At 32.9% G+C, this 26,837-nt stretch overlaps 3 protein-coding genes and 1 non-coding gene across 7 annotated transcripts; all 4 read left to right on the top strand.

Annotated features, from left to right (window-relative positions):
* The first annotated feature begins 2,007 nt into the window (after positions 1 to 2,007).
* Positions 2,008 to 2,080, top strand: TRNAE-CUC (transfer RNA glutamic acid (anticodon CUC)). Its single transcript has one exon. It is a non-coding gene; the product is annotated as a tRNA-Glu (tRNA).
* Positions 2,081 to 7,812: 5,732 nt separating this feature from the next.
* Positions 7,813 to 15,037, top strand: LOC108338864 (peptidyl-prolyl cis-trans isomerase CYP21-1). 4 transcript variants are annotated; one of them, XM_052878494.1, is made up of 8 exons: positions 7,813 to 8,136; positions 9,863 to 9,944; positions 10,023 to 10,070; positions 10,240 to 10,263; positions 10,346 to 10,528; positions 10,619 to 10,694; positions 11,276 to 11,460; positions 14,898 to 15,037. In XM_052878494.1, the coding sequence occupies exons 1-7, from the start codon at positions 8,011 to 8,013 to the stop codon at positions 11,436 to 11,438; spliced, it is 702 nt and encodes a 233-aa protein (XP_052734454.1). In that variant the 5' UTR covers positions 7,813 to 8,010; the 3' UTR covers positions 11,439 to 11,460; positions 14,898 to 15,037. The 4 variants fall into 4 exon arrangements, with proteins under 4 accessions (XP_052734454.1, XP_052734453.1, XP_052734456.1 ...); XM_052878493.1 differs by lacking the exon at positions 14,898 to 15,037 and adding an exon at positions 12,266 to 12,491; XM_052878496.1 differs by lacking the exon at positions 14,898 to 15,037 and adding an exon at positions 11,705 to 11,761.
* On the top strand, positions 13,132 to 18,648 carry LOC108340635 (uncharacterized). The gene is made up of 4 exons (XM_017578132.2): positions 13,132 to 14,477; positions 14,898 to 15,243; positions 17,606 to 17,858; positions 18,380 to 18,648. Exons 1-4 carry the CDS (start codon positions 13,441 to 13,443, stop codon positions 18,400 to 18,402), a joined length of 1,659 nt encoding a protein of 552 aa, XP_017433621.1. The 5' UTR covers positions 13,132 to 13,440; the 3' UTR covers positions 18,403 to 18,648.
* A 1,884-nt stretch (positions 18,649 to 20,532) lies between these two features.
* Positions 20,533 to 21,107, top strand: LOC108339474 (uncharacterized). Its single transcript, XM_017576602.2, has one exon. It carries the CDS (start codon positions 20,784 to 20,786, stop codon positions 20,949 to 20,951), a length of 168 nt encoding a protein of 55 aa, XP_017432091.2. The 5' UTR covers positions 20,533 to 20,783; the 3' UTR covers positions 20,952 to 21,107.
* The last annotated feature ends 5,730 nt before the right edge of the window (positions 21,108 to 26,837 follow it).

The raw sequence follows: 26,837 nt of genomic DNA, 5'->3' as shown, positions 1-26,837 counted from the left end.
CTTTTTTAAAAAATAAAACGTCATTTTCCTTCCTTAATGCTAAAGCTTCACTCATCCTCCATAAAAGATAAACAGGCTTTGTTTGGTTAATTTTAAATACATAACTTTCTTTTGATTTCAACGTCGTATACGGCTGATGTTGAACACGAATAGACTATAACGCTGTTTTTTTTATTATTATTAAAGTTGTTTGTTTTTTCATCACTGTTTACGTCATAACCTTTCATGGAAAACACAATTTAAATATAGTAATAGAAGAATTTAAAACCTCGGTATATCTATCAAGTGTCAAAATCTGCTGTAGAATCACTGAATTTCGTTGTTAGCAACCGTCAATAAAAAACATTATAATATGTATTAGTGATCACTGTTAAGTTCATTCGTAATAAATTTGTCTAGATCTTTTCATCCACGTTTTCTCCGCAATAGAAACACGTTTAAGAATGTAGATTACTTTAGTAAATCAACTTAAAATTGAAAATTGAAAAAACTTTATATCTTGATAAGTTTATTTATACGTGGGAATTCTTGTATAATTAACATGTGAATATGGCAATAACAATTTGATAAATAGTTAATTAAGTGATTATCACATTTTCTCTAAATTTGACGTGAAAGTATATGATGAGATTTCCCCATAAGTTACAATCAGTATTTTAATAAGTAATGGCATCCAGAAGCAATCTCATTCTCCAAAAAAGGGTAGGTAAATGTTGAATGATCGTTGTTTATTTCTACCATGACTCATATATATATATAAAAAAGGAATACACTTTATGGTAATTTATTATTTAAATTAAAAATGTGTAGTGGCGTTAAGTCACACCAACTGGTATCTTATTTTTATTTTTAGGTTGATTACTTTTGGATTGATTATTTATCGTTAATTGTTCTTAGATCAATCACCAAAAAATTGATTATCCTTGATCAATTATCAGTAGATCGATCATTTTTATTGATTATCCTTTATACAACAAATTTTACAAGGTTCATCGTAATGGATATATTCGACATTTGACATTAACTTTCTGTTCTGAATGACATGTGAAAGGTACGACCTTGATCAGAGTGTAGGTCCAACGTAATTCACCGTCGCATCTACCGTATAAGTATTTGCGTATGTACTGTTTAAGTACTGTACAAGTACATGTACGGAACCATATAAATTTGAAGCTAGATTATCTATATTCTATTTCATTAATTAATACTCCAGAAATTAATGATTAATCTTAACAAACCCTAGATAAAAGCAAATATTAATTTTCATCCTCATCAACAATTAACTGCAACTAATATATGGAAAGAAGTGATGCGGAAATTGGTGGAGAAAAAGAGGGGAAAGTGAGTGAGTTTTTCCTTTTTCTTTTTTATGGAAATTAGGGTTTTCATTTTCAAGGTTTCAAAACGACGTGCAGCTTCGCATTTATTTACAAAGTCGACTTATTCATTAAAAGACAATTACACCAGTGGACCCCGTGGGGCTTTCATTTGATTAATAAGTTTTTTTAACCAATTGAATTTTAGACAATAAAATTTATATTTATTAATTTGGAAAATTTTACAAAACGTCAATTCTATGTTAAACCATTAAAACACGTATAGTTTAGAAAATTTAGTTTAATTAGCAATGAAATAATCCTTCAATTAGGAAAAACAAGTTTTTCAGAGTACAAGCAACGGTTTCTTTTTCTTTCTTCCTTTGTTGACAGAAGTGCAAGCAAGAATTTCTTTGTAGCGTTTCCTCCCCAAAGATTTTATCATGTGTTACGGATCTTCATCACAACCTTAAAAAAAATCAGTCATGACCTGTGATGATATGTGAGAAAGACATCTTTCGTGGAAACGTTAGCTGATGTTTGCTTAACGTAAACCTTTCCCACATATTTCTTGGTCTAAATTTTCTAGATGAGATATTCTTAATTTTTCTCATTTCGTTGATGTTGTGTTTGTCGACTTTTAATAATGTTATAAGTATATTAAAAATTATGAACATAAGGAAGCATGAAATCCGTTGTAGTCTAGTTGGTTAGGATACTCGGCTCTCACCCGAGAGACCCGGGTTCAAGTCCCGGCAACGGAATTTTTTTTTTCTAATTATTAGAATATTGGTGATCTTTTTTCTTAAATTATATTATTTTTTTAAATTTTTTCTTTAACCCGATAAGTTAAAATATACTATGTATTTAATTTTTTTTTTCTCTTTAATACAAACGAATCTAAAACTTTTAATGAGATTCAATAAGTTTTCTGACATGTTCATTCAAAATAAAATGATAATATTTTAACGTAAAAATCGAATCCCTATCCTAAATTTAAGGATCCAAGTCACACGTATTTATTCTTCTTACGTTTCCTAATTGAATCTGGTTTGTTTGCTTGACTTTTGAAAGAGGAGTTATTTATTTTTATACTATTTTTTAAGATATTTGTTATTCTTTTAACTATACTGTACATTTTATTCTTTTAAAATATTTTTTAATATGAAAAGAAACACGGTATTACCACGGGGCAACTGTCGCCACGTGTCACCTCTTTTTAAAATGTGTTATATAATTTTAGTAGAAGAAATAGAAAAAGAAAACAGCTGTCTTGGTACGGTATGGTTGTGAAGACAGCGCATGTGTTGTGTCAGATTTTGTCCCGCTGAAAACAATCAACACAAGTTCCACTGTTTCATAATTTGGTTTTTCAAAAAAAAGTGAAATTATGTTATTCCTTTATATATTGTTAGGAAAATCTCAAATTTTATGTGTTTTAATTTTATATATTCCTTTATACTTTTTTTATGTGTTTTAATTTTAATTTTATTTTTAAAAATTGATATATTAAAGTACTGTATTAATAATATTCAAGATGTATTTAATTTGTACTTTTTTATATTTTAGTTTTTGTATAGTACGATGTCTAGGCCGAATGATTAGTATCCAGACAGATCGGTCTATTTACTGTAGCAGTGTTTGTCAACAAAGTCAAACGTGGACAGCGCTCGTCAACCAGGCAAACCAGATTAAAAGATGTTGGGCCAGCATTTAAGTTATTGGACTAATAATCAAATATATCTGATTAAAGATATTCATAAAGCTGTTGTTGAGCAACCGACCGGATTTTAAGATAAGTCTGTTTATATTTTATTAGGCTTATGATAACCTATAAATACAGGGCCAAGGCTAAAAGCCAGGTACGTTCTATGCACTCTTCACTACGTCCAAATACTTTCAACCGTACTAATAATTCACTGAATGTTTTATTGTGAGCAGAAGCTCTTCCAACACACGCTCCCCTCGGCTCGGACATGAAGAACTTGGAGCAGAAGATTCAGAGGTCAGAAGAAGGAAAGTCACGTCAGCAAAGGTTTGTCTCTCAGTCTCACAAAACATCTACAGAAATAGTTTTTATAATTATTAAAAATGTATTTTTTTTCATATAACTTTTGAAAAATTAATAAACATTCCTAACACGTTGTTTTTTTAATACTATTAATACAATACTGAAGAAACAATATACTTATATCAATTTTTTCAAAATAGAAACTAAAATAAGACACGTAACTTAAGAATTTTTTATAAAAATAAAAACGAATGGCATAATTTAAAAAAAATTAATATAATTTTTTTAATTAACGTGATATTAAAACTATTTTAAAAACATTTCATTCAATTAAAAACGGTTAATAGTGTAAACCCTAGTAATATGTTTGGTATTAATAAGACTGGCTCTTTTAAAAGTAAATGAATTAAAGTGCGTAAATAAATTTTTGAATGGAGAGCTCATAGCGTAAAAAGGTTGTAAGGTTTAAATTTAATCTTTAAAACTCGTATCTACCTAATCCAATTCAATTACTATCATTTTAGTAAATTTTGTTAAAATATAGTACGAACATTTGTCTATCTTTAATATTATTTTTCACATGATAATTTTTTTTTAAATTAATAAACTATATAAAATCATTATCTATTATAAAAGTAATTATTGAAATTACATATACATTTTTATTTTACGAAAAACATAATTTATTTAAAATTAAAACAAAACAAAATATTTCTTTCCGAAAATAATCGAATATAAATCAACCTTAACCTTTAACTGATAGACGAAGGCTCTGGGCGAATCGATGAGAAGACATGAAATCGAGAGTAGCTCGAGCTGACGAACCGAAGAAACAATCGAGAATGCGATTTGAACCGTGAATCCGTAAGTTCGGTATCGAAGAAGCAACGGAAGACGAACACGGAAGCAACCCTAGATTCAGTGGTTTGATCGGGATAGATTATGGGGTTGGGCGTTTGGGAGGTTTTAAACGGTGGACAAAGAGGATTCACCGATTGAATCGGTGGAATGGAAGAAATCTTGAGAGAAAAGCAAAGACGATGGTGAAAGTGTGAAGAGCATGGTGCTAACCGTTGCTGGTGGATGAAGATCTCTCAAGAGAGAGATGGACGACGCAATGAAGACGGAAATGAAGAATGACGTGATTCTCTAAGGTGCGAGAATGAAACGTGGCTGATAAGGCTGATGACGCAAGCCACGGGAAAGCTACGAATTGGTGAGAGATGGATGCCACGATGGAGGAGTGAGAAACTGATGGGAGTGAAGGAGAATGGTAGATATAAATGGAAGGTGGCCAGATTCTCTAGCCTTGACTTTCAAGATAAAATTGCTCTAGAGTAATATCTACATAATGACAATTCATTATGTTCAAAAGTTATTTACAAAAAGTGATGTCATGTCTATATATAGGACAAAAAGTCCCTTCTATCTACCACATACCTAACACCTTTTACACATGCTTTAATAAAAGTAAAAGAAATACTACACTAAAATAATTGGACTTGGGTCCGTCTTTCAAAAAATAATTGAATATAAATCAATCTTCGATTTAGTACGTTGTAGTTAACTTGATAAATTAAACTATTATGAAGGAGATTCTAAACATAACTTTGATAAATTAAATTATTGTGAAGAGATTCTAAACATAACTTAATTTTATAAAATAAGTTTATAAAGTAAAGTATACATCTATTTTTATACTATATAATTTAACTCTATAAAATAAAATTTATAATCACTATAGAGAAAATAATATTTTATCTAATGTGAAATTTTCACCATAGATCACTCATACATTGTTAAGATATTATATTCAAATTAAATGGGATTCACGAGGTTACACTCAAATTTAATTATTGAAAAAAAAAAACTTTGCTCAGGCCTATAATTCATTATTCTTCACTTTGCTTCTTCATCAATCATTGCCTGCATTTTTCTCATGGCTTTTGATAACTGATAGGATAAGATGTCGTACCTATATGTCATATTCAACACATAATCATCACGAAGCTACAATTTCTTTTTAATCAATTAAATTTGTCCATTGTTCCGTACAGTTATTATTATGTTAAGCTTCATTGATGAAGATTTAAATCCATTTTTCTTTTTCCAATTATATATTTTACACGAGTGCCCATTCAATAATATCTCAAATTGATTGAAGCAAAAATAACAATCAAATGTATAGAGAGTGTAGAATCGAGGTTAACACTATAATTTCTAAAAATTCTTCAAATCGAAAATCAAAATCAATTTAATAGTTAACAGTTTAGATATGACACAATAAATACGATTGCATATATTTTTTATTTTAAACTTATATTTATATATGTTATTTTAAGTTATTTAATATTAAAGTTAATAACTTTAACTTTTGACATATCATCAAATTCTGTGACTGTCTTATTCTTCTGGTAGTAATTTGTTCGATGAAAAAAATAGTTAATTTCATAGTAAAATAAAAATAGAGTGAAAATACGACAACAGAAAAATAAAGATAATTTATACATAAAAAATGAAATTTTAGTGAAGATAAGATGAGAATTTGTATGGTGCACAGATCATACATCAGTGCCTTGTCTTATCACCAATCAAACTACAACGTTGAAGATAAGACGAAACTCAGTTCAGTGTTTGTTACGGCAGAAACGGAAAAAGAGACGAAAGATGATAAGAGAAAGATGCTTTCTTTACTTGCCCTGTGAGACCTATAATAGAAAACCAAAGCAAAAAAAAATATTTATTAAGAGATGAAAAAAATAAAACAATATAAATACTATCTTCTTTATTTATTTTTTCTTAACATAATAAATTAGAGAAAATATTTTAGTATCATTACTTTTTCTCTTCTATACAAATATGGCAAATAATTAATGGATATCTGAATGACAACACATTGAGTGAGAAAGAGAAAAGAAGAATAGATGTAATAAATAGTGCATTATGAAGATAAAAACAAAAATGCTATCTGCATTAATAATACATAAAAGGAAAAAAAACTTTAAAAAAGAGACAACAAGATTGAAAAGTAAAAATAATCCGAAATAAATGAAAAAAAAAATATAATAAAATAATTAAACATAATTTTGAAAAAAGATATCCAGAATCTGCTATTTCAATTTTCATGAGTATGGGCTGGGCAGATTGAAGGTACAAGGAGGGCCCTTCTTAAACTCCGTCGGTAAGAATAACATAAATAATGATATTTTTTTTTTCATTATATTTAATCTTTATAATGTATTTTCTTCGTAAAAGTCCCGTCACGCTCTCAAAGTCACAAATAAAATTCGTATTTGTAAATTATATTGAATCAATAAGGTATTTTTTGTAACTATATAATACTTTTGTTATACTAATCGAGAAATCATTTAACATTCGAAAAAATAAATATTTATGAAGAGATTTCAATTTTCTATGTCTTCTTCAACGTTTCGTTTTTTTAATAAAAACAGGAAACCTTTATTTTTTTTTCTTTCAACTTATTATAAACAATCCACTTTATGATTTGGGTTATGATTTGGAATTTTTTGATTTGGTGATGTATACGGTGATTGTAGTTATGTTTCGTGCAATTTGAAAAGAAATATATGTGGTGGTGCAAACTAACATTACTAATTGGGATTATAGATTTCGGATGTGATTTATGATTTTGAATGTTGGTATGGTTTTGGTTTCTTTTCCGATTTGTTGCTTTGTAATTTGCATATTCGAACCGGTGATGGTATTTAATAAAAAGTTTTTTGTGTATCAAAAGAGTCATGCTTAATTGTAATATTATGAGTAACTTTGTTCATTGTTATCACTACTGTTAGTAAAAATAAATTAGATTCAAGTTAATGAATATGTATATAATAAAAAGTTTTTGGTGTATTAAAAAGAGTCATGCTTAATCAATGATAACAAATTAACTACGTTACTTTTATTAAATATTTTATTTTATTTTTACTAAAATCGGTGAAAATATTTTCATAATAGATTAAATTTTTTTCAAGATGTAAGTTATTTATTTCCTGATGATTGAATAAAAATAAAGAAAATGTTTTTCTAAAAAAACTCTTCTACTCTTAAATTAGTATTTCGTTTTTATGTTTGTGAGTGACTGAGACTTTTCTTTAAAATGATAATTTTACCCTACCTTAAAAAAATGACACTCCAAATAATATGACCATTTATATTAGAAAATGATCGTTTTAAATGGTTACATCAACATTACTTGTTAAATGAATATTAAAATATTACCACTTATTTAAAAATTTGGGAACGACGAGCTCCTCATAATTAAAATAGAATAGTGATATTTATATGTTAAACGAAAATTCCATTTAATAATACAAGATAATAACACATCAAATATATTCATTTTACTTTTAATTAAAATTATAATATACCTTATTCTATTTATAAATACGGGGTGAGGGTAATTTTTAAAGCTGTAAAAGTATTATTATTTTAAAAATTAAATAATTAATAAACATATTTTTGTACTAGGTTCGCGTTCCGCACCGCCCTCTGTTGCGAGCTTGAATCATCTTCACCTTCAGCTACAGCTACTTTCGGTTTTTCCAAAGTTTCGTTTGCACTTCGAGGTCTGAGACAAACCCAGTATGCCATCTGCCATGGAGGATAAGAAAGCTTCAATTTTGCTTTGATTGGGCATAAGTGAGCAAAGAGAGTATTGAAGCAATGCCTAAAGCGATCGCCTTTCTCGTTCACCCACGACTTCTCCTTCTCTTCCTTGTTCTCTCAATTTTCCTCATTTTCGCATATACTGGTTCTACCGCTACTTATGGTTATACTACTTCAAAACTGGTGCGCAATTTAACTCCTTATCCCCATGCTGTTGTTATTTGGATCTGTTTTGGGCAATTAGGCAGGGTTTCAGGCGTAATGCTGTTATTAGTGTTAGTTTGAAGGTGTTTGGTACTTTTTGCTTTTAGTTTCTTTGCACTGATCTGAACTTTTGATTCCAATTGTTTGGCGCGTTGTTTGAATCTGTACTTCCAACTCTACTTTCTTTTTCTGATAGAATGAAAATAAAATGCTCGTTTTTGTCTTTTTTATTTTGCTTACATTATCTCTAATGTCACACTGAGGAAGTGCGCCTCTTAAACAAAACTCTTTAATGTAATATAGTGGTATTGCTTTTGGATGCATTTAATTTTCCATTTTGACTATTTTTGTTCTTGTTGGCTTCTTCTATACAATTTGATTGGTGATGAACTCTCATGGCTCGATTCTGAGGATTGTGCCGGAGCTGTGTTGCATGCATATGTATTGTGATCTGTTCCTTCTTCATTTTTCGAGTAAAAGTTGCTTAAGGATCTTTTTGGATGGGTTAGTGTATGCAGTACTACCAGGTGTATGAACCAAGGTAAAGTATTTCAACTTCCATCCTCAGAAAGAAAAATTAAGCTGCTTCATGAGCAAAATGGGGTTTAGCTGCGAAATTGCATCAAGGGAGACACATACAAATATTAGCTAGTTTGAAAAGGCATCCATCTCTATAGACCGATTTTGCTTACTCGTGCCTTGTTTGGTTTTAGAAAGAACAAGATAATGGACATTCAAATTGAGGGTCTAGACACGGAGGGTGTTATTTCACATGATTCCTTTAATTATTAGTGAAAGGAATCTATACTGTAGGTCCAAATCACGAGATGCATTTAGTGCTCATAGAAGGCTGTGATCAGTAGAAATATGATAGAAATTGATGAAGAGAGGGTACTTGGTTAGGATAGCATACGGTGGAAGAATGTGTCATAAATAGAAAGAGGTCGGTATTTTGTTGAAAAGAGCAATAGGAAAGAATTTTGTAGTTCCAGGGCAAGCAATACTGCCTGAGTTAACTTTATCCTTTGATTTCAGTTTGAGTTTTCGGCTGAAATCAAACCATCATGTCTGGGTTCAAACTTCCTCGTTCGCAGCTTATTATGAACAGTCCCTGCTTTTGGTTTGTTATTCTCATTTATATTTGAACAATTTCAGTTTAGGCTTGTGTCATTAAAACTGGAACTTGGTTCTTTATTTGTGGTGGTAGCTCTCTATTTGGTATAGGTTCATTCGTTAAAGCTGTATCTCGAATCACATTCTGAGTATACGAGGCTTTTTTTATCCACTTTAACATGTGTGGACCTGTGTTGAGAGCATTATTTATTAACACTAAATATCCATGAACATTAACCTATGACGCATGTATTAATGAGAATAATGTCAAAAACTATCTCATTTAAGAGTAAATCCTAAATACGTTCTAATGTAAGAATAGTATCTATAAATATTTTCATTCAAAACAATGATTTATATTTATAATACAGCAGTAGATTAGAAGTCTATTAATTTTTATGAATACATGTTACTACTTTAGTCTTTGAACAAGATCATTGTATCAAATTTTTATACTCATATTTCAAGGTTATTTTCTTTTTCTCATCTCTCTTTCTCTGTAAAACCTTGTAATTTCAACATAAGGTCATCTGTAAATTTTTCCAACTTATGATTTCCATCTTAACTGAAACTTTTCCCTTTTCTAATGTAGGTTGTTGAGGAGAAAATACAACAGGTCCCTGAAATTACACACAGAGTGTTCTTGGACATTGATATTGACAAACAGCGATTAGGTTGTCTAGCAATATTTCTAGAAATTTTACCCAATGCAATCATTTGAATCATTTTGACTCACAAAATAGCTCCTGCAGGTAGGATAGTGATTGGATTGTATGGCCAAGTTGTACCGAAAACTGTGGGTATGTCAATGTCCTTCTATTTCAATTTCTCCTTTCTGAAGCTTAATTGTTTAAAGAATATGAATTTTCATTCTTCCTGAACCAAGCGTTAGCTTCTTTGGTAAAAATGTAATTGTTACTCATACTTTACAGCAGTGCAATTTCTAATGACCGAATTTTCTTTGTGCAGAAAATTTTAGAGCTTTGTGTACAGGTAGCTGTAGTCTCTTCTTCTTGTTTATTAATTTAATCCTGACCGGTCCTTGCACTGATTAGGAGTGTTCCATGTTGTGTAGGGCAGAAAGGAAAGAGTGAAAATGGCTTAAAGCTTCATTACAAAGGAACACCATTTCATCGGATAGTATCTGGTTTTGTGATTCAGGGCGGAGACATTGTTCATCGTGATGGTAAAGGGTCTGAATCTATTTATGGTGGCACCTTTCCTGATGAGAATTTCAAGATTAAACATTCTCATGCTGGTGTGTAAAAATTTGCTTGTTGCAAGCATTTCATTTTATTATAAATATTTTAGAACTTAATGTTTTTCTGTCATACTCCCATGATTTCAGGCGTTGTCTCTATGGCAAATTCAGGACCTGATTCCAATGGCTCACAGTTTTTCATTACAACGGTGAAGGCCAGTTGGTAAGTTATTTTTGTCCTGATAGTGCATGGTTTGGACAATTTCTAGACTGGGGAACAGATGCAGTTGGATTAAGTTCTCATAGGTTAAGCGCAGTCTTTTTCAGGTTTGCACACACACCTAAAAGACTAGTCTATTAAGAAGGAGAGTCTCAAGACTTAAATACTCTGCATCAAGTTGTTCATTCTACTTAATGCGAGATTCATAGCATTGTCACCCTTTTAAGGGGTCAGTTCACGACGACTTTCACACTACCTACACTTATTCATATATCAATTTTGGTTTGCACCTTAATTCAGGTCATAAATGACTATCTATAGCTCAACTCTTATGGAAACACTAATTATAAGGATTTAAGCACAACAGCAGAGCCTAACCCAAAATACTAGTCCATTTGGTGGGAGAATCATAAAGCCTAAGTAGCGGATCAGTTAGTTGATTTTGCTTAATGTGTGACTCCAACAAATAGACTCTAGCTTTGAATTCGTTATTATAAAGGAAAAATACATGCTCATTGGGTCATTATCACTGGTTAATACTTCGTAGTTATGTTATGAAGTCAACTTATATGTAAATATTGCAGGTTGGATGGAGAGCATGTTGTATTTGGCAAGGTTGTACAAGGCATGGATATTGTGTATGCAATTGAAGGGGGAGCTGGAACCTACAGTGGAAAACCCAGGAAGAAGGTAGTGATAGCAGACTCTGGGGAGATACCCAAGAGCCACTGGGATGATGAAAGTTGAACTTCCTCATGCTTCGATTATGGTATTGTAAAATTATTATTTGGCTTCATTCAGGGTCTAAACCATGCTTTACAAAGTATAGTTCAAACATGCCAACTTGACTTGAAAGAGAATCGGTAGATTGTTACTGTTAAAAAATATACTAAAATCCAGTTTCTTTTATATGTAACGATCTCAGCAACATACTGTAATTGGTATTTTTTTAGTCCGTTTCATGTTTGTCTGTTTATTATAGTTTTCAAAGGCCATTCTTGTGTATTTAACAGAGCCGTCTGCAGTAGAACAAAGGAAAGAGTTATTTTATTCAAATATTTGTTTTGCCACAAGTTTTATAACTATCACATAGCTGATTTGATTCCATCCTTCTATTTCTCTTTCATTGTAAAAGAAAATGTACGAAAGTAACACACAATTATAAGTTATCTATTTCAGTTAATTTTCACTAGATGCCGAGTTGTTGTTGTCAGAGGCTAATGTTTGCTCTTAACATTTTATTTGACTAAAGAGTTAAATTGCCATGCTCAGCGTATTGTATTTAAAATTATTAAATATAACAAAAAATTAAAATGACGACTATTTTTTATTTATACAAATAAATAAATAAATTCATTAAATCTTAAAAGGCTTTTTAAGTTTTTCAAAACTCAACATTTGTAATTACATAAAATTTAAGATAATAACCTAACTTATACATTAAATCAATTTAGATTGACATAAATTACAAAATGTAATAGGGCGTATTCTTAATCAAAGTTTAAGAATCGGAAGTGTTTAACTACTCTGCCATCATTGATTTCGATGACTTTTGTTGTTGGCTTATGCAACAGGTGAGACAGAAAACTAGCAGTACTAGATAACAACTTAAGGTCTAAAATCTCTGTTGAAATTTATGGAGGAAGATTAAGCCGTTCAGTAGAATCAGATCACATATAATTTGGTGTAATTTTAGAGTTCAAAGCAATGCAATTCAAGGCAACAGATGATTTGTATTATTTGAAGGGGGTGACATCAGTGGTAAAGTCTATTTTGGTGAAATATTTTTAATGAGTATTCCTGATATAAATATTTCTCTTAGATAGATAATATAATAACTATAATCATAGATGAAAACACTTTTTCAATATTCATGCGAGAGAAAAAATGGGATTTTAGTTTTGCAAGTGCTGTTTACCGTATCAAGCTGAACAGAGTCGAAGTAAAAAGGCATAAGGGCATGGAGTCTGAAAACATGGGATTGCAGCTCAGGTGTTTGAACAGAGTACGCCGTGTCTCTGAATCGAAGCTACTTTTGTCGTAATGCAAAACACAACACAACGATCAACCATGTGCTGCACGTGATCCATCCTTTGATTTGCTGTCTCATTTTCTATTGGGGTATGCATCTCCTTCCCATAATAATAATAATAATAAAAAAACAGAGTTCTTTCACAATAACTAACATTCAGCATCTCAATAAACGTATATGAGAATATCCTTACAATCAATTAATACTATTGTAGTGACCAAGCACTACCAAGAGCAAACACTTGTATAATCTAATAATAATAACAATGATGTAAGGAACATTTCATTTCACCCACTTGCAAGAAAATAAAACATAAAACATGCTATTTTATGCTAAAAATTCGATTAAAATCCAGTTAGATTAATACGTAAGTGAAACTACAAAATTCAAAACTTTATTTCACTTTGTTTTCCCCATCAGATCCACCAGCCTTTCCCAAATTACAAAACAAAATCTGCAGTATATTATTCGTGAGGAGAATTTCTCACTTCACACAAAATTTCATTTTGTGTATTTGGATTGAACATAAGAAATTAACAATCTACACATAGAAATTATGAGTTGAAAGAGTCCTGTTCTGAGAGTGCCACCAAACAGCTCAGAATTGAGTCCAAAAATACAGAACATCACCTTAGCCAGCCACCATTCAAACGTGCGACTCTCACTCTGTTTTTGTGTTCTCTGTTCCGTTTGTGTGTATTGTTGGGGTGCATTATCATGATGGGTGGCAGCGAGGATCCGAACAACAAAGGCGATTCTCCATTCGAATCCTCGGCATCGCAACCCTTTCTGTCGAAACCCTCGTACCCTTCTTCGGCATCTTCGGCGGTGGAAGAAGAATCGGAGTCAAACCAGCAATACCTTCACATCACTTACAATTCAGGTCCTCGTTCCTTCAAGGACCTCCCTTTCCTCATCCTCTTCCTTCTCTTTGTCATCTCCACCTTCGCCTTCGGCATTTTCGCCGTCTTCCACCGGAACACCGACTACCCCTCTCTCTCATCTTTCTCCTACGACGCCTCCTCCTCCTCCTGCGTCCTAAACCCTTCTTCCACTTCTTCCTCCCTTTCCTCGTGGCTTTCCCTCGATTCTTCCTCGCACTTGGTCAAGGGTCTCATATGGACCCTCGTCATCACCTTCGTTCTTAGCATCCCCCTGTGCTGGGCTTTGCTTCTCTTACTCAAGCATTACACCAAACAAATTGTCTACGCTGCGATTCCCTTCTTCATCGCCATCCCTATTTTCCTCAACGTCTATTGGTTCGTCGCATGCACCCTCCGCTCGTCTTGCAGCACCGCCTTCCCCCTCGCGTATCGGGTTGTCGTGATGGTCTTCGTCTTCTTGGTGATTGGGGCCGTCGTGTGGATCTTGGTCGTGAATTGGCATCGCGTGGAGCTCACTATCAGCATAATCGGGGTCGCTTCCCACGCACTTTCCAGGAATTTGAACTTGTTCGGGGTGCTGCCTTGTTTGATCGTCGGGCTTCTCGCGTATTACGTGCCAATAGTGGTTTTCATGGTGTTTTCGAGGTTTAATGGGAAGATTGCGGTGAAGAATTTGGCGAGCGGATATGCTTGTGTGTGGAAGGAAGATTCATGGGTTCCTGCTTATTTTGCTTTGGCTATTCTCACCATGTTGTGGTCTGCGGCAGCTATGGTTGAAGCTCAAGTTTATGTCATCAGTGGCACCATAGCTAATTGGTATTTCTCTAAGGATCATGAAACTCCTAAGCGGAGTATTCGAACTTCTCTCAGGTCAACATTGTTGTTGTTTCCTTACATTTGTTCGCTTATATCATGTTTCATTTGGACTCCACTGTTAGATTGGTTAGTTTGGATTAAATTGCGTGCTTTGATTTGCTTACAGTACATCTTTTGTTTATATATAAATTTTCATTCATAAATTCTTACTCCAGAAGCCTAGTGTTAGTGCTTGGTTTGAAATGTTTTCTTTGATTCCATTTTCAGTAATTCTTTAGCTCTTGCTGGTTGCTTTTAAAATTTCTTAGTTCAAGATTGCTCTTACCTGTTGCATGTCTTTGAGCTTCTGAGTATATATTATCGTGGTTCCCTCTGGTGTACTGCTTGATTGGCTGATAACGAAGTGTTCAACTGTGTTGAATGGTTGGTTGCTTTTCATTTAGGAAGACACTAACTGTGGAATTTGGCTTGCAGAAATGCTTTTGGTTCTTCTTCTGGCACCATATGTTTGTCGGGGTTGCTTATCTTTGTTGTTCGAATGGTGCGTTCTGCGGTTGACAGTGCAAGACAAGAGGATATTCCCGGGATAGTGAACCTTGTTCTGCGGTGCTGTGTAAACGCCTTACTGACAGCAGTTGATTTTCTCAACAAGTTCACCGTAAACTTTGCTGCAATAACTGGTGAAGCCTACTGCTCTTCTGCAAGGATGACATATGAACTACTGAGACGCAATCTTCTCTCTGCTGTTTTCGTGGAGACAATCTCATCTCGTATTCTGGCGGGAATCGTTTTTGTCTTTTCTGCAACATACACAATAGTGGTACGTGATGCTAATAGGAAATTTGTATTGCAAATGTGCTGTGATCTGTATGTTCTTACCATGGAATAATCTATATAGTAACGAAAGTTAGGTTTTGGAATAAAAATATTATGAAATTGAAACTTCCTATCATGCCAATAGTAGATAGTTAGTAGAGTTAATGCGCATACAAAGACTGTGATAAGTGCTAATTACTACCAATGTAAACTATTTCAGCTAGTAATTCATTAAGATGGAAATAATTGAAGACAAAGAATTCTTGCAAGTGTTTAGAAAAATGAAAGAAACAGGGTAAAAAAACCCATTCTCTTCATCCTACAAATTTGAGTTCAATCCATGCAAGCCAATTGATGAATTATAGTTTGAACCTACGACATTAGATTAAGCTCAGTTCCTTGACGCAAGACCATGACTCATTAATATTTATAATTCCCTGACAATGTCTAACTTGATTAGGACTCAAAATCCCGTTCTTTTCATACTACAAATTTGAGTTCAATTCATGCAAACCAAATGATGAAATTATGGTTTGATTCTACGCAATTAAATTAAGCTCAGTTCCTTGACTCAACCATGACTCAAAATTAATATTTATAATTCCCTAGACAGAGACTAACTTGATTAGGACTTAAGCACAAGAGAAGAGTCTAATCAAAGAAACTAGTCTATAAGGTGGGAGAGTCTCAAGATTTAAGCACTGTATCAAGTAGTTTATTTTACTCAATATGGGACTACATGAAATTTCACAAACCCTAATTCCTAGACTCGCCCATACAATTGGCAAACAATTTCAGTTCCAGTCTATGCCCAATGTTCCAGTTGCCACAACCTACGATCAATTGCTATACCCCAAAACTAAAGAAAACAATAAAAGTAACAAGAAAGATGCGAAAATTTTGCGGAATAAACTTGTATAAACAGTTTCGGATAACATAAAGTTTCATTTAAGTTCATCAACCTTATTTAGCCTAGAGTGGGTTACACAAGGAAAAACAAGTAGAAAACAAGACTATGGAAAGGGTAGAATGAATATATTTGTGCTCCTGGAGCCCTTCCCAAGAACTCTAGAGCTTGAATAATGTTTTGGAACTCTTTGGGATCTTATTACCTCTGTACCCTCAAGTAAAATCTAACCCATTGAGTTGGAACATATCAACCCCTGTTGTATACACTCTTCTCCTTATCAACTTGAAACTGAGAAGTTGTCTACCTTCTGGTAAAATCCAACCCATTGGGTTGGAACATACCAACCCATGTTGTATATCATCCTCATCGGCTCGAGGACTGTAACTTCATAGGAATTGGGCTAACCTGTAGGAACCTGAGCTTTTACAAAACTACCACACTCACAAACAAAATGCCACTCAAAATGAATTGTTGACATATTGGAACTAATCTTTGATAAATTGAACCACCTTGATCATGACTGCTTTGAGAACCAAACACTATATGCGTACGCATCTCACTAACTAAAAGAAATGCTAAATGATAACTACTCTTGTGTTTATGATTATTACAAAAGAATTCTCAGAAAATGACAACTTATTCTGAATGCTCCAGTTAAGATCCCCTAGACTTTGACGAGAACAACGTCATATGCCTTCTTTTGGTCTAAAGATTCAAAATACATTCTTGGCCTTCAATCCTGAGTGCCTAGTGTTGGCACTGACTGGAATCTCTTGAACCTGACCCTGGGTGCTGGCGTTTTAGCGATTGGCATTCCATAATAGTTTATTTCTGTGATTTCATCAATTGATGCTATAGAGAGCACCTAATGCCGACTTTGTTGACCTTCTACTCCCAATGCTGAATCGCTGATGATCTGGTGTTAAACTACAGGTTATCTTTTACATTTTTAAAAAAAAATACGAATGTAAAAGTCATTAAAATAACGCTAATAGCTTCTACAAATATAAAATACTAAAATTTCAAATAAAGTGTCAAAATATAAATATGCGAAGCTAATTTCCCTAATAAAACTGAGGACTACAAGTAGCTATAAATCTCCATTAATTGTAGATTTATGATATAGCTCTCATTTTTACTAGGTAGCCATAAATTGATGTCAATTTATACTTCATTTGTTGGAATTGTTTTTGAGGTTAAAGGGAGGTTGGGGGAGGATACAAGTCAGTTGATTGAACCTTCATTTTCTTATAAAACTCCAGGCTCCGGGAAAATAATGTCCTAAAAATTAATATGAACCGTTCTTTTCCGTTTTTGAGATAAAAAGCTCGTCGGTTATTTAATGGATGTGGTTATTCTCTCGATGTAATGCATTGTTAGTAGTTTGTTTTACGGTTTTATCATTATTTCATGTTTCTCATATGAATGTTTGTCTTGATTGTTTATGTATAACCAGGCCTGTGTTATCTTAAAAGCTGGTACCAATCTTGGGACTGATTCATATTTTGTGGCTGCAATGGCATGGGTGCTACTGATAGTAGTGTTGGGTTACCTGGTGCATGTGCTAGACAATGTAATCGACACAATTTACATCTGCTATGCGATAGACCGTGATAGAGGAGAGGTTTGTAAACAAGATGTCCATGAGGTTTACGTTCACCTACCCATCAGTAGAAGTCTCAGACAATCTGTTACCCCAAGAACTCTAGGTGTGTAAATAGTTATTAAAATTCAAATGTTTTTATTCCTGGGATTGCCATTCTATGGACAGTGTGGAGTTAGAAGTATCTGTGGCTTGTGAGCATATTGTGCATCCTCCTGAATGCTTCTATTAATTTTTGTTTTTAATTTTTTCTAATTTAGTTAATCTGAAAGTTGACTTCAGTTTTGTGTAACCTGAATCATGTATATTTTATTTTTGGGAAAGTGACACTCACACTGTTAATCAGAAAAATGTTTCGGAGGAGAACTATGGAAAAATTTGTATTGTTTGGTTCATTGATTTGCTCTGATCCCCTTTAGGCGTTTGTATAACTATAAAAGCTACAATTCTACAATTTCAAGTATTTATCTGTTACTTCTTCCTCTCGAAGATGTACTTGTTTGCTTTATACATGTAAAAGTGCTCTGTTTTGCCCAGCCATGTCAATCACTCCCTGTGCATTGAAATGATTCTGTTTTTTTTTTCACCTCTTTAAAGATGTGAAGTGATTTGGACATTTCCTTTCAGAGTATGTGGATATGTTGGATTAATAGAACAAAAAAGAGGCAACGAGAAAATGAAGAAGGAAGACGGTGGAGAATTCCTTAATTCTGGAAAAGGATATATTATTCAATATATCTCAGATACATTTATAATGATAAAATTGAAAGCATTCTCGTAGCAATAGCAGTTTTCAGAAACCACGTAGCAGTAGCAGTTTCCATCTTCTGTTGGATCAAATGAGAAGCTTTTATCTCTCATTTTAATTTTTAGAATTTCCCGGTCAGCAATGTCATAAATAAGACAATGTTGATGATCAAAGGACACTTTAAATCCCTTTTCCATCAACTGACCTACACTTAGCAAATTTTGATCAATGTCAGGTACATAAAGAACATTTGAGATTGTTATTGTACCTGTGCTCGTTGAAATTACTATGGTTCCTTTTCCTTTTGCAGAAATATAGCTACCATTTCCTATTCTGACTTTCGAGACTTTAGTGGGCTTCAAGTCCTTGAATAGAGTTTTGTCATATGTCATATGGTTGGTACACCCACTGTCAACCAGCCAGCATTCTGAGTTGCCCCTTGCTGAAAAACATGTTGCAGTAAAAATGTGATCTTCTTCGTCTTGCTCAACAACTTGGGCATTGGCTTCATGCTGTTGAAGTTTGCTTCTACAAATGACAGCTTCACGGCCAAGCTGATTGCATTTACTGCACTTCGCGTCTGGTCTTTTCCAACATCTAAATGGTGGATGTCCCATTTTTCCGTAATGCTTACAAGGTGGATAATTTTTCTTTTTATCCTTGCCTTTGTTTGTAATATCTTCGCTGCTTGTTGGATGGAATTTCTTGAAGCTTTTCTTCTTACTGGTTGCAGCAACTTGATGCTTTACTGGTAAAGCATCTTCAACCACATGTTCTTGCCTCATAAGCCTCCGTTGCTCTTGGGCCTGCAAAGCATGTAACGCTTCCGCCAAAGTAATCTTGGACAGATTCTTTGTGTTTTCCAATGAGGCAATACACGCTTCGTACCTTTCTGGAACTGTCACAAGGATTTTCTCGACGATTCTGGAGTCTGCAAAGTCACTGCCTAACAACTTTATTTTGTTGGCAATGCCCAATAACGTGTTTGAGTACTCCTTGATTGTCTCTGACTCTTTCATCCTTTGCATCTCAAATTCCCTCCTTAGGTTCAACACTTGCATGCTTTTTATTTTGTCATCTCCTTCATATTCTTCCTTCAAAAAATCCCAATTTTTTTTTGGTGATTTAAGAGTCATGATTCTGGTGAAGATCAATTTTGTAACACCAGAAAACAAGGATGACTTTGCCTTTGCCTTCTTTGTTTTTTGTTCCTTGTGATTTTTGATTTGAGCCAAGGTAGGGTTCTCTGGCAGCGGTTGAACAGTGTAATCCTCTTCCACAGCTTCCCATAAATCCAGTCCCTCTAGATAGGACTGCATTTTTACAGCCCACATATCATAGTCTTCCCCATTAAAGATGGGAAGTGTTACTGGAAAGGAAGTTGACTCTCCTTCCATTCTACAGGTCCCTTAAGAACAAAAATGCTCTTGATACCAATTTGTTGGATTAATAGAACAAAAAAGAGGCAACGAGAAAATGAAGAAGGAAGACGGTGGAGAATTCCTTAATTCTGGAAAAGGATATATTATTCAATATATCTCAGATACATTTATAATGATAAAATTGAAAGCATTCACGTAGCAATAGCAGTTTTCAGAAACCACGTAGCAGTTTCCAGAAACGGTGGATAAGAACGAGACTTGCTCCTAAAGTGTAGCAACTAATAAATTAAAATAAATTGAAATAAATTAAGGCAGTTACAAAAAAACAAGTTTTAACAGATAACTCAAGGTTTATTTAGATAAATTATAGTTTTGTCATACTTTTGATAATGGGATTTGTTGCAATAAGGTAAAAAACGTTGCTTTTATAAGTTAGGTTTAATGTCTCGGTAGGTCCCTATTTTCGGCATGAATTTCAAATAGGCCCCTTTTCTTTTCGGCGTCTCAATTGGGTTCTTTTTTGTGTAAAATTGGAGCAATTAGGGGTTTGCTGTCAAATTAGACAAACGGCTGTTTAAGTTTGCCTACGTGTTATTAAAAATGATTTTGAATTAATTTTTGTATTAAAAAATGGATTTGTTCTTCAAGGGCAAAAAAGGAAAACTGGGGCAAACCCTTTTCATATAATCCTCTTCATATCATCTTCTCTTTGCCATTCCTCTGATAACCTCCAATCGCACCTCACCGGCGTTAGTCACGACAAACAGTGGAAGGAGCAGCCTTACACACCTGCAGCAGCGCGACGAATCGAACATCTACCACACATATTTGCGTCTCACAACACCTCCATTACAGATCTTGCGTTTGTGATAGATAGTGATATCACTTTCAAGAGTAAAGAATGGGTGACAAGAAGAAAAAGGCTCATGTGAAACTAGTGTCTGCTGTCGGCACTGGATTTTTCTATGAAAAGAGAAAGCCGAGACAGTTCACAGAGAAGCTTGAGTTTCGAAAATTTGATCCTAGGGTTAATCGTCATGTTCTCTTTACAGAGGCTAAGATGAAGTGATTTGGTACCTTGTATGGCTTCATTTCCCTTTAACTGGATCATTCTTATACTTCTCTCAAAGGGCTTTCTATGTTTTTGTTGATTTACCTTGATTTATGTAGTTCTGGGTTAGATTTGTTCGGTTTAGATTAGGAAATTACCTAAATAAGAGAGGACTGTGGCAGCTTTGTGTTAGAGTTTTGTAATGATTGTTTCAGAGAGGACAGTTTATAATTAACTGTCCAGTTGCCTTTTCATTGTATAAATTCTAAACCTCTGTTCTTGTAAATGTGACTTTGAAGAAATCAGAGTGAATAATATTGTTTCTGTGCGTTTTACTCTCTCTTTCTCTGTTCATCTCCTTCAGCGTTCGGCTAGGGACGTTCGTTCTCCAGTCGCACATGTTACTCATACCGTTCGGTCATCCACGCTGCAGTACTGTGTGTTCGTAGCGTTCGTCTAGGGACGTTCGTTCTCTAGTCACATACGCACTCATACCGTTCGGCTGTGACGCTAGGTGCAAACCTTTGGTTTTCCTTCTTTTCCCAACAAATCTGGAATCAACACTCTAACTGCTCAACTTCAATACAACCTTTAATATTGTCGTTTTTGGTCAAGCATTGGTTACCACTAAGTGGCATTGTTGTTGGAATAAAATGTCTAACTTCTGTTCACATTCTCACTGGCCCTCTGTTTGTTTGCTTCGTTTATTCTTGGATTATGCCAGCTCAAGTAAGGCACTTAAAAGTTAGTTTGCAATTACGGTTGAGCTCAATTATGTAGAGATTTTTTTCCCAGTCTCTGCCTACTGCAACCATACAAACTCCAACCTTTGACTCCTCTCATCCGTAACCACCTCAACGCCTTCATCATCTATCATACACTTCTCACACTACTCACCTGTATTCACTAGGAACCATCAAGAACCACTCGGGCACAAACAAAACAAATTTTGAGTTTCTCTTCATGTCTCCAACAGTCAAAAAACAGGAACAGTGAGAAGCACGGTGAAGTTAGGTTGTCGGAGAAGAGCGAAGAAGGAGAAGGTCGCGTTGACGCTGGTAAATCTTCCTCCTATGGTGACCGTCATCGCCGGTGGCTGTCCTAGCTTGACGGAGCGTGGTCGCGCAACGGTCGCCTGACTGGAGATCTCGAGGGGTCGCGACGGTTGTGGACGCTGGTGTAGGAGTGCTTTGCCCGAAGTGAAACGGGGCGCTGGGAGAAGCCCTGGTGGTGACCGGCGTCGTCGCCGGCGGTCCTGATAGCGAATAGCATCATGACCTCTTGTAAGTTCTTCATTCGGAAGGGATTTCCCCTCCGCGCTTCCAATCGAAGAAGAAAAGAAGAACCGCGCTTCCAATCGAAGAAGAAAAGAAGAAAAGGGTTTGCCCCAGTTTGCCTTTTTTACCCTTGAAGAACAAATCCATTTTTTAATACAAAAATTAATTCAAAATCATTTTTAATAACACGTAGGCAAACTTAAACGGCCGTTTGTCTAATTTGACGGCAGACCCCTAATTGCTTCAATTTTACACAAAAAAGAACTCAATTGAGACGCCGAAAAGAAAAGGGACCTATTTGAAATTCACGCCGAAAATAAGGACCTACCGAGACATTAAACCTATAAGTTATATTAAAGTTCATTAAAATAAGTTTCCGAAGAACTTTTGAGAATTATAAGTTAATGTCATATGTTTCTTAAAAGAAAAAAAAAATCAAACAATTTCTTATTGGAGTGGCTGGTTAAAAACTCAGATTCTCCAAAAGAAAACACTGGATGTTATTTATGATTCACTACCTGGTGCTCAGTTCAGTTACTCACTCATATATATATATATATATATATATATATATATATATATATATATATATATATATATATATATATATATATATATATATATATATAATGAAAAATCAATAAAAGATAGATCTTTTATCCAAGTATTATGTTTCTTTTCCAATATTAATGTAAAATGTAGACAATGTTGTATAATTAATCTATAAAAGAATACATTTATAATACAAATACAAATGAAATATATGAATTTTAACAAAAAAAAGAAGAAGAAAAGGATTTCACTTTGTAAGAGCAATGTAAAATTCTGAATTACAAGAACCATAATTTTGATTTTATTAAGATAACTTATAGAATCAATGACTTTTCATTCATTTAGGATCTTCTTATTTTCTCATGAGGTATATTAGAAGTATATTAGAATACCAATATCAAACTAAGCAGAGACTAATTTTTTTTTAATTTCTTAAATTCAAAGGTTCAGTGAGTAGTGCTTGCTCTAGTATATAAAAAAATTTAATTTGAGTTCGTGTTTTTTACTTTTATAAATGATTAAAAGTGTTACTTTATTTTTAAATTCTTATCTACAATTTGTATAAGTAATAAAATAAATTTAATTATTTTCACTATGCCTATACGTTTTTTAAAAACCTAATAAAAAATGTGATATTTTATATTAATTTGTGAAACTAAACCTTATAAAAAATAAAAAGAAGACAAAATCACCTTGTGGAGAGTGATGATTCACTGTACATGTTAAATAAATAACATAGTAAAAAAAAGAGTTAAAAAAAGGCCGCATTCCTTAAGCACCTCATCTAAGTATTGTCATTACTCTCTCTCTTTTTATCTTCAAAATGAAATCATAAAGAATGAAGAAGGAAGGTAACTATATGTTAATACATATTTTTTTGATAATATTTTGATATAATACATATGTGTCTCGTTTTATTAAATTTTGAATATATCAGTACAATAACAGATATAGTAAAAAAGTGATACGTAACAAAATTTTATACAAAAATCTGTATTAAAATATTTGTTTTTGAATGATGAACAAAGAAGAAAGTTATGAGTTTCAGAAAGCAACTTCAAAAGGACAAAAGTTGTTTGATTCTTGGATCCCATCGCTGGCACTGGCAAAGTAGCAGTGTCAATTATTTATTTATATGTCTCTTTCTGGTCCTTCTTCACTCAGGAAAATTTGCCATCAAGAAATAAGCCTACATCATGAAAATCTCGAATACATATAAACTGCTTTTTTCCAACCATGGCTTCTCTGCATAAAGTTTGATATGTTACAGAAGCAGTGCCAATTCCATAACTACATTTTTACTCACAAAGTTTCATATATAGGTAAACTATTTCAGCAACAAAAGCCTCTCTTTGCTTGGCATGCTGGTGAAGGAATATGATAAGCTGATAAAACAATCATCATTCCTCACCATACACAAGTTCACCAAACTCAAGACTGCAGATTATTATATGCTGAACATATATATATATATATATATATATATATATATATATATATATATATATATCAAGCATGCATATGAACACAGGTCAGAATTCAGCTAAATGCTTTTCACTTTTGAGGACCGTTTTCTGAACACATATCTCTATCTGCTGTTCTCTTCTCTTCAAATACCATTTCCATTGGAAGCTAACGAAGGAGTTGCAAAATTTATATACAGCAATGGACGTATAGCAATGATAATCTTCAATATCATATAAATATCTTAATATTTTGAATTGAAATGGAGAAAAGATAAATATTAAGTAGGAAAAATAATAATATAAACACAATTTTAATGGAAACAAGAGATATAAATAAAAGAAAAAAGTATGATATAAAAAATAACGACTGTGTAAAAGTTAGAATTTTTTTATTCGGTGTATTATATCTATTTTTACGTTTTGAACTTTCAAATTTTATTTAAGAAAATTCAACATAATTTCATTTAGGTAAAGGTAATAATATACTATATGCAAAAACTAGTATGTAACTCAATTATGATAAAACATATACATAGAAATTGTTTTTAAATTTGATTTGATTTGATGTTATTTATAAGATCATGGATGCACCAACTTTGCAGGTGGTTTAATGTGCAGAAAAAGTAATAATGCTCCATTCATGTAATTTTTATAATATTATTATGTATCCTTTCTATCATAGTTTTTCAAAACCATTCCTTATTTTCTTTATACCATTTGTTGGTGACAGAAACCTTAGTAGCATACCACCGACAAATCACTCATTGTTCCACCATTTCTTTTGACAACTACGTGATCAATTTTTGTTTTGAATTCCTTTTCAATCTCGCTTTTTCGTCGTTACAATTGTTGTTTTATAATGCTATCATCATAAGGTTAAATTTTGGTAAAATTGTTGTTTTATAATTATATTGAATGGTTAAATGTGTAAATGAGTCGAAGAATAATTATATAGACTTAAATTAATTGCATTAGAACCCCTTTTTATATATAAAAAAAATATTACAAATCATTAAATAAATACAATGGACTCGTAATATAACTTATAAATTATAAGAAAACATTGGATCAGTACACTTGTTACTAGTTACCCAAATTTTAAATAGTATTTATCAATACATAGTGTTACAAATCCATAAGCATATATCATAAATGTGATTTGGGAAGAATTGATTCGATAAAATATTTATCAAAGGTTTTGTAGACCATTTTGATATTAAATTTTCTGGTTTCTTACGTCTACTGAATTGATGAAATTATCTTCTGAAACAGTTCATTGATTGTATACTATTCACATACCTTCTTCGTTAATCCAGATGCATCTATGTCAACAACATAACAGTATATATTTGTTTCATGGATAGGATCATGCCACTTTAGTTGAAAGCTAAGTGAGAGTCGTAATGTTTAAATTTTATCAAGTGAGAGTTTATTAAGAAATTTGTGATACTTTGTAATATTAAGAGCTCTGAAGCTTTGTGTAGAAGAAATTGAGTTTAATTCAATTCTATAAAATTAATTAAAAATTAAAATTTATATTAATTTATATATTATAAATTGTTTTTATTTTTAGTCGATAAGATTTCTAACCCTTCTTTTAATTTCTCAAAATCTAACCTTTTCAGTTTTTGGTATGAACAATGATAATAAACTGAGTGTAGAGTTTTAGAATCGAATGAGATCAGTGTTGCCTAATGTTGACAAGTCAGATAAACATTGAATCAGAATATATGCATGCATAAGGTCCAACAAGATAAAGTTAGCCTATATTATTAGCTCTTGTTTTGTCAAATTGAAGATGATCATGCACCACAAGAGCGAGTGCTTCCATGCAGAAGAAGCTTCATCAATATATTAAAGTTGTTGAAGGTCTACCACACTTACCTAAGAGCAGTTAGACATCATGCACAACCATCTTGCTGAGTTAAAAACTAATATTCTGGTAGGAACAAATCAATCATGCCACCTGAAGCTGTGGGCCTGATAGGGTGTTTATGAATTCAAAAGGGCCCTTCCTTCGATATACATGCTTCCCTATTCAGCTGCAGAACTTATCTTTCTGGCTATTTCACTGGATTTTAGTGTTTGTAAATTCTTCATTATCCTCTCTCTCTCACACAACGCATGTGGGAAAATGTAACATGGTGACATGGAGAACTGAAATGTGTAGAAATAATGTGAAAACAAGATTTGAGTCACTGCATATGTCAGAATTTCTATCGCTGTCTCAATATCAAGTAACTGATATGAGACTGGTGGCGATGTTAACTCCATTGGCTTCTTTTTCTTAGACAAATGCATGGGAAACCTGAAAGAAGGATGAGGTGTATGAGAAGAAAGGGATGATTACCAAGTTCAAGTTGGCAAGAAAACCGAATCATGATTGGAAAACACGTTAATAGTTTCACATTCTTTAGTATCGATTTTTTAAACCATCATTAAATATCTAATTTTAGGTTTGAGATATATATATATATATATATATATATATATATATATATATATATTATTTAATTTTCTTATTTGGAATTAAACTGAAATTTAAATTCTTAACCCATGCAGACATGTTTATGATCGAAACTTTTTTTTTATGTATTTTTTCACCTTCT

This window comes from Vigna angularis, chromosome 5 (genome assembly GCF_016808095.1).
Source record: "Vigna angularis cultivar LongXiaoDou No.4 chromosome 5, ASM1680809v1, whole genome shotgun sequence".
NCBI lineage: Eukaryota > Viridiplantae > Streptophyta > Magnoliopsida > Fabales > Fabaceae > Vigna > Vigna angularis.
The sequence above is the reverse complement of the archived record's forward strand: the minus strand, read 5'-3'. Positions and strand labels throughout refer to the sequence as shown.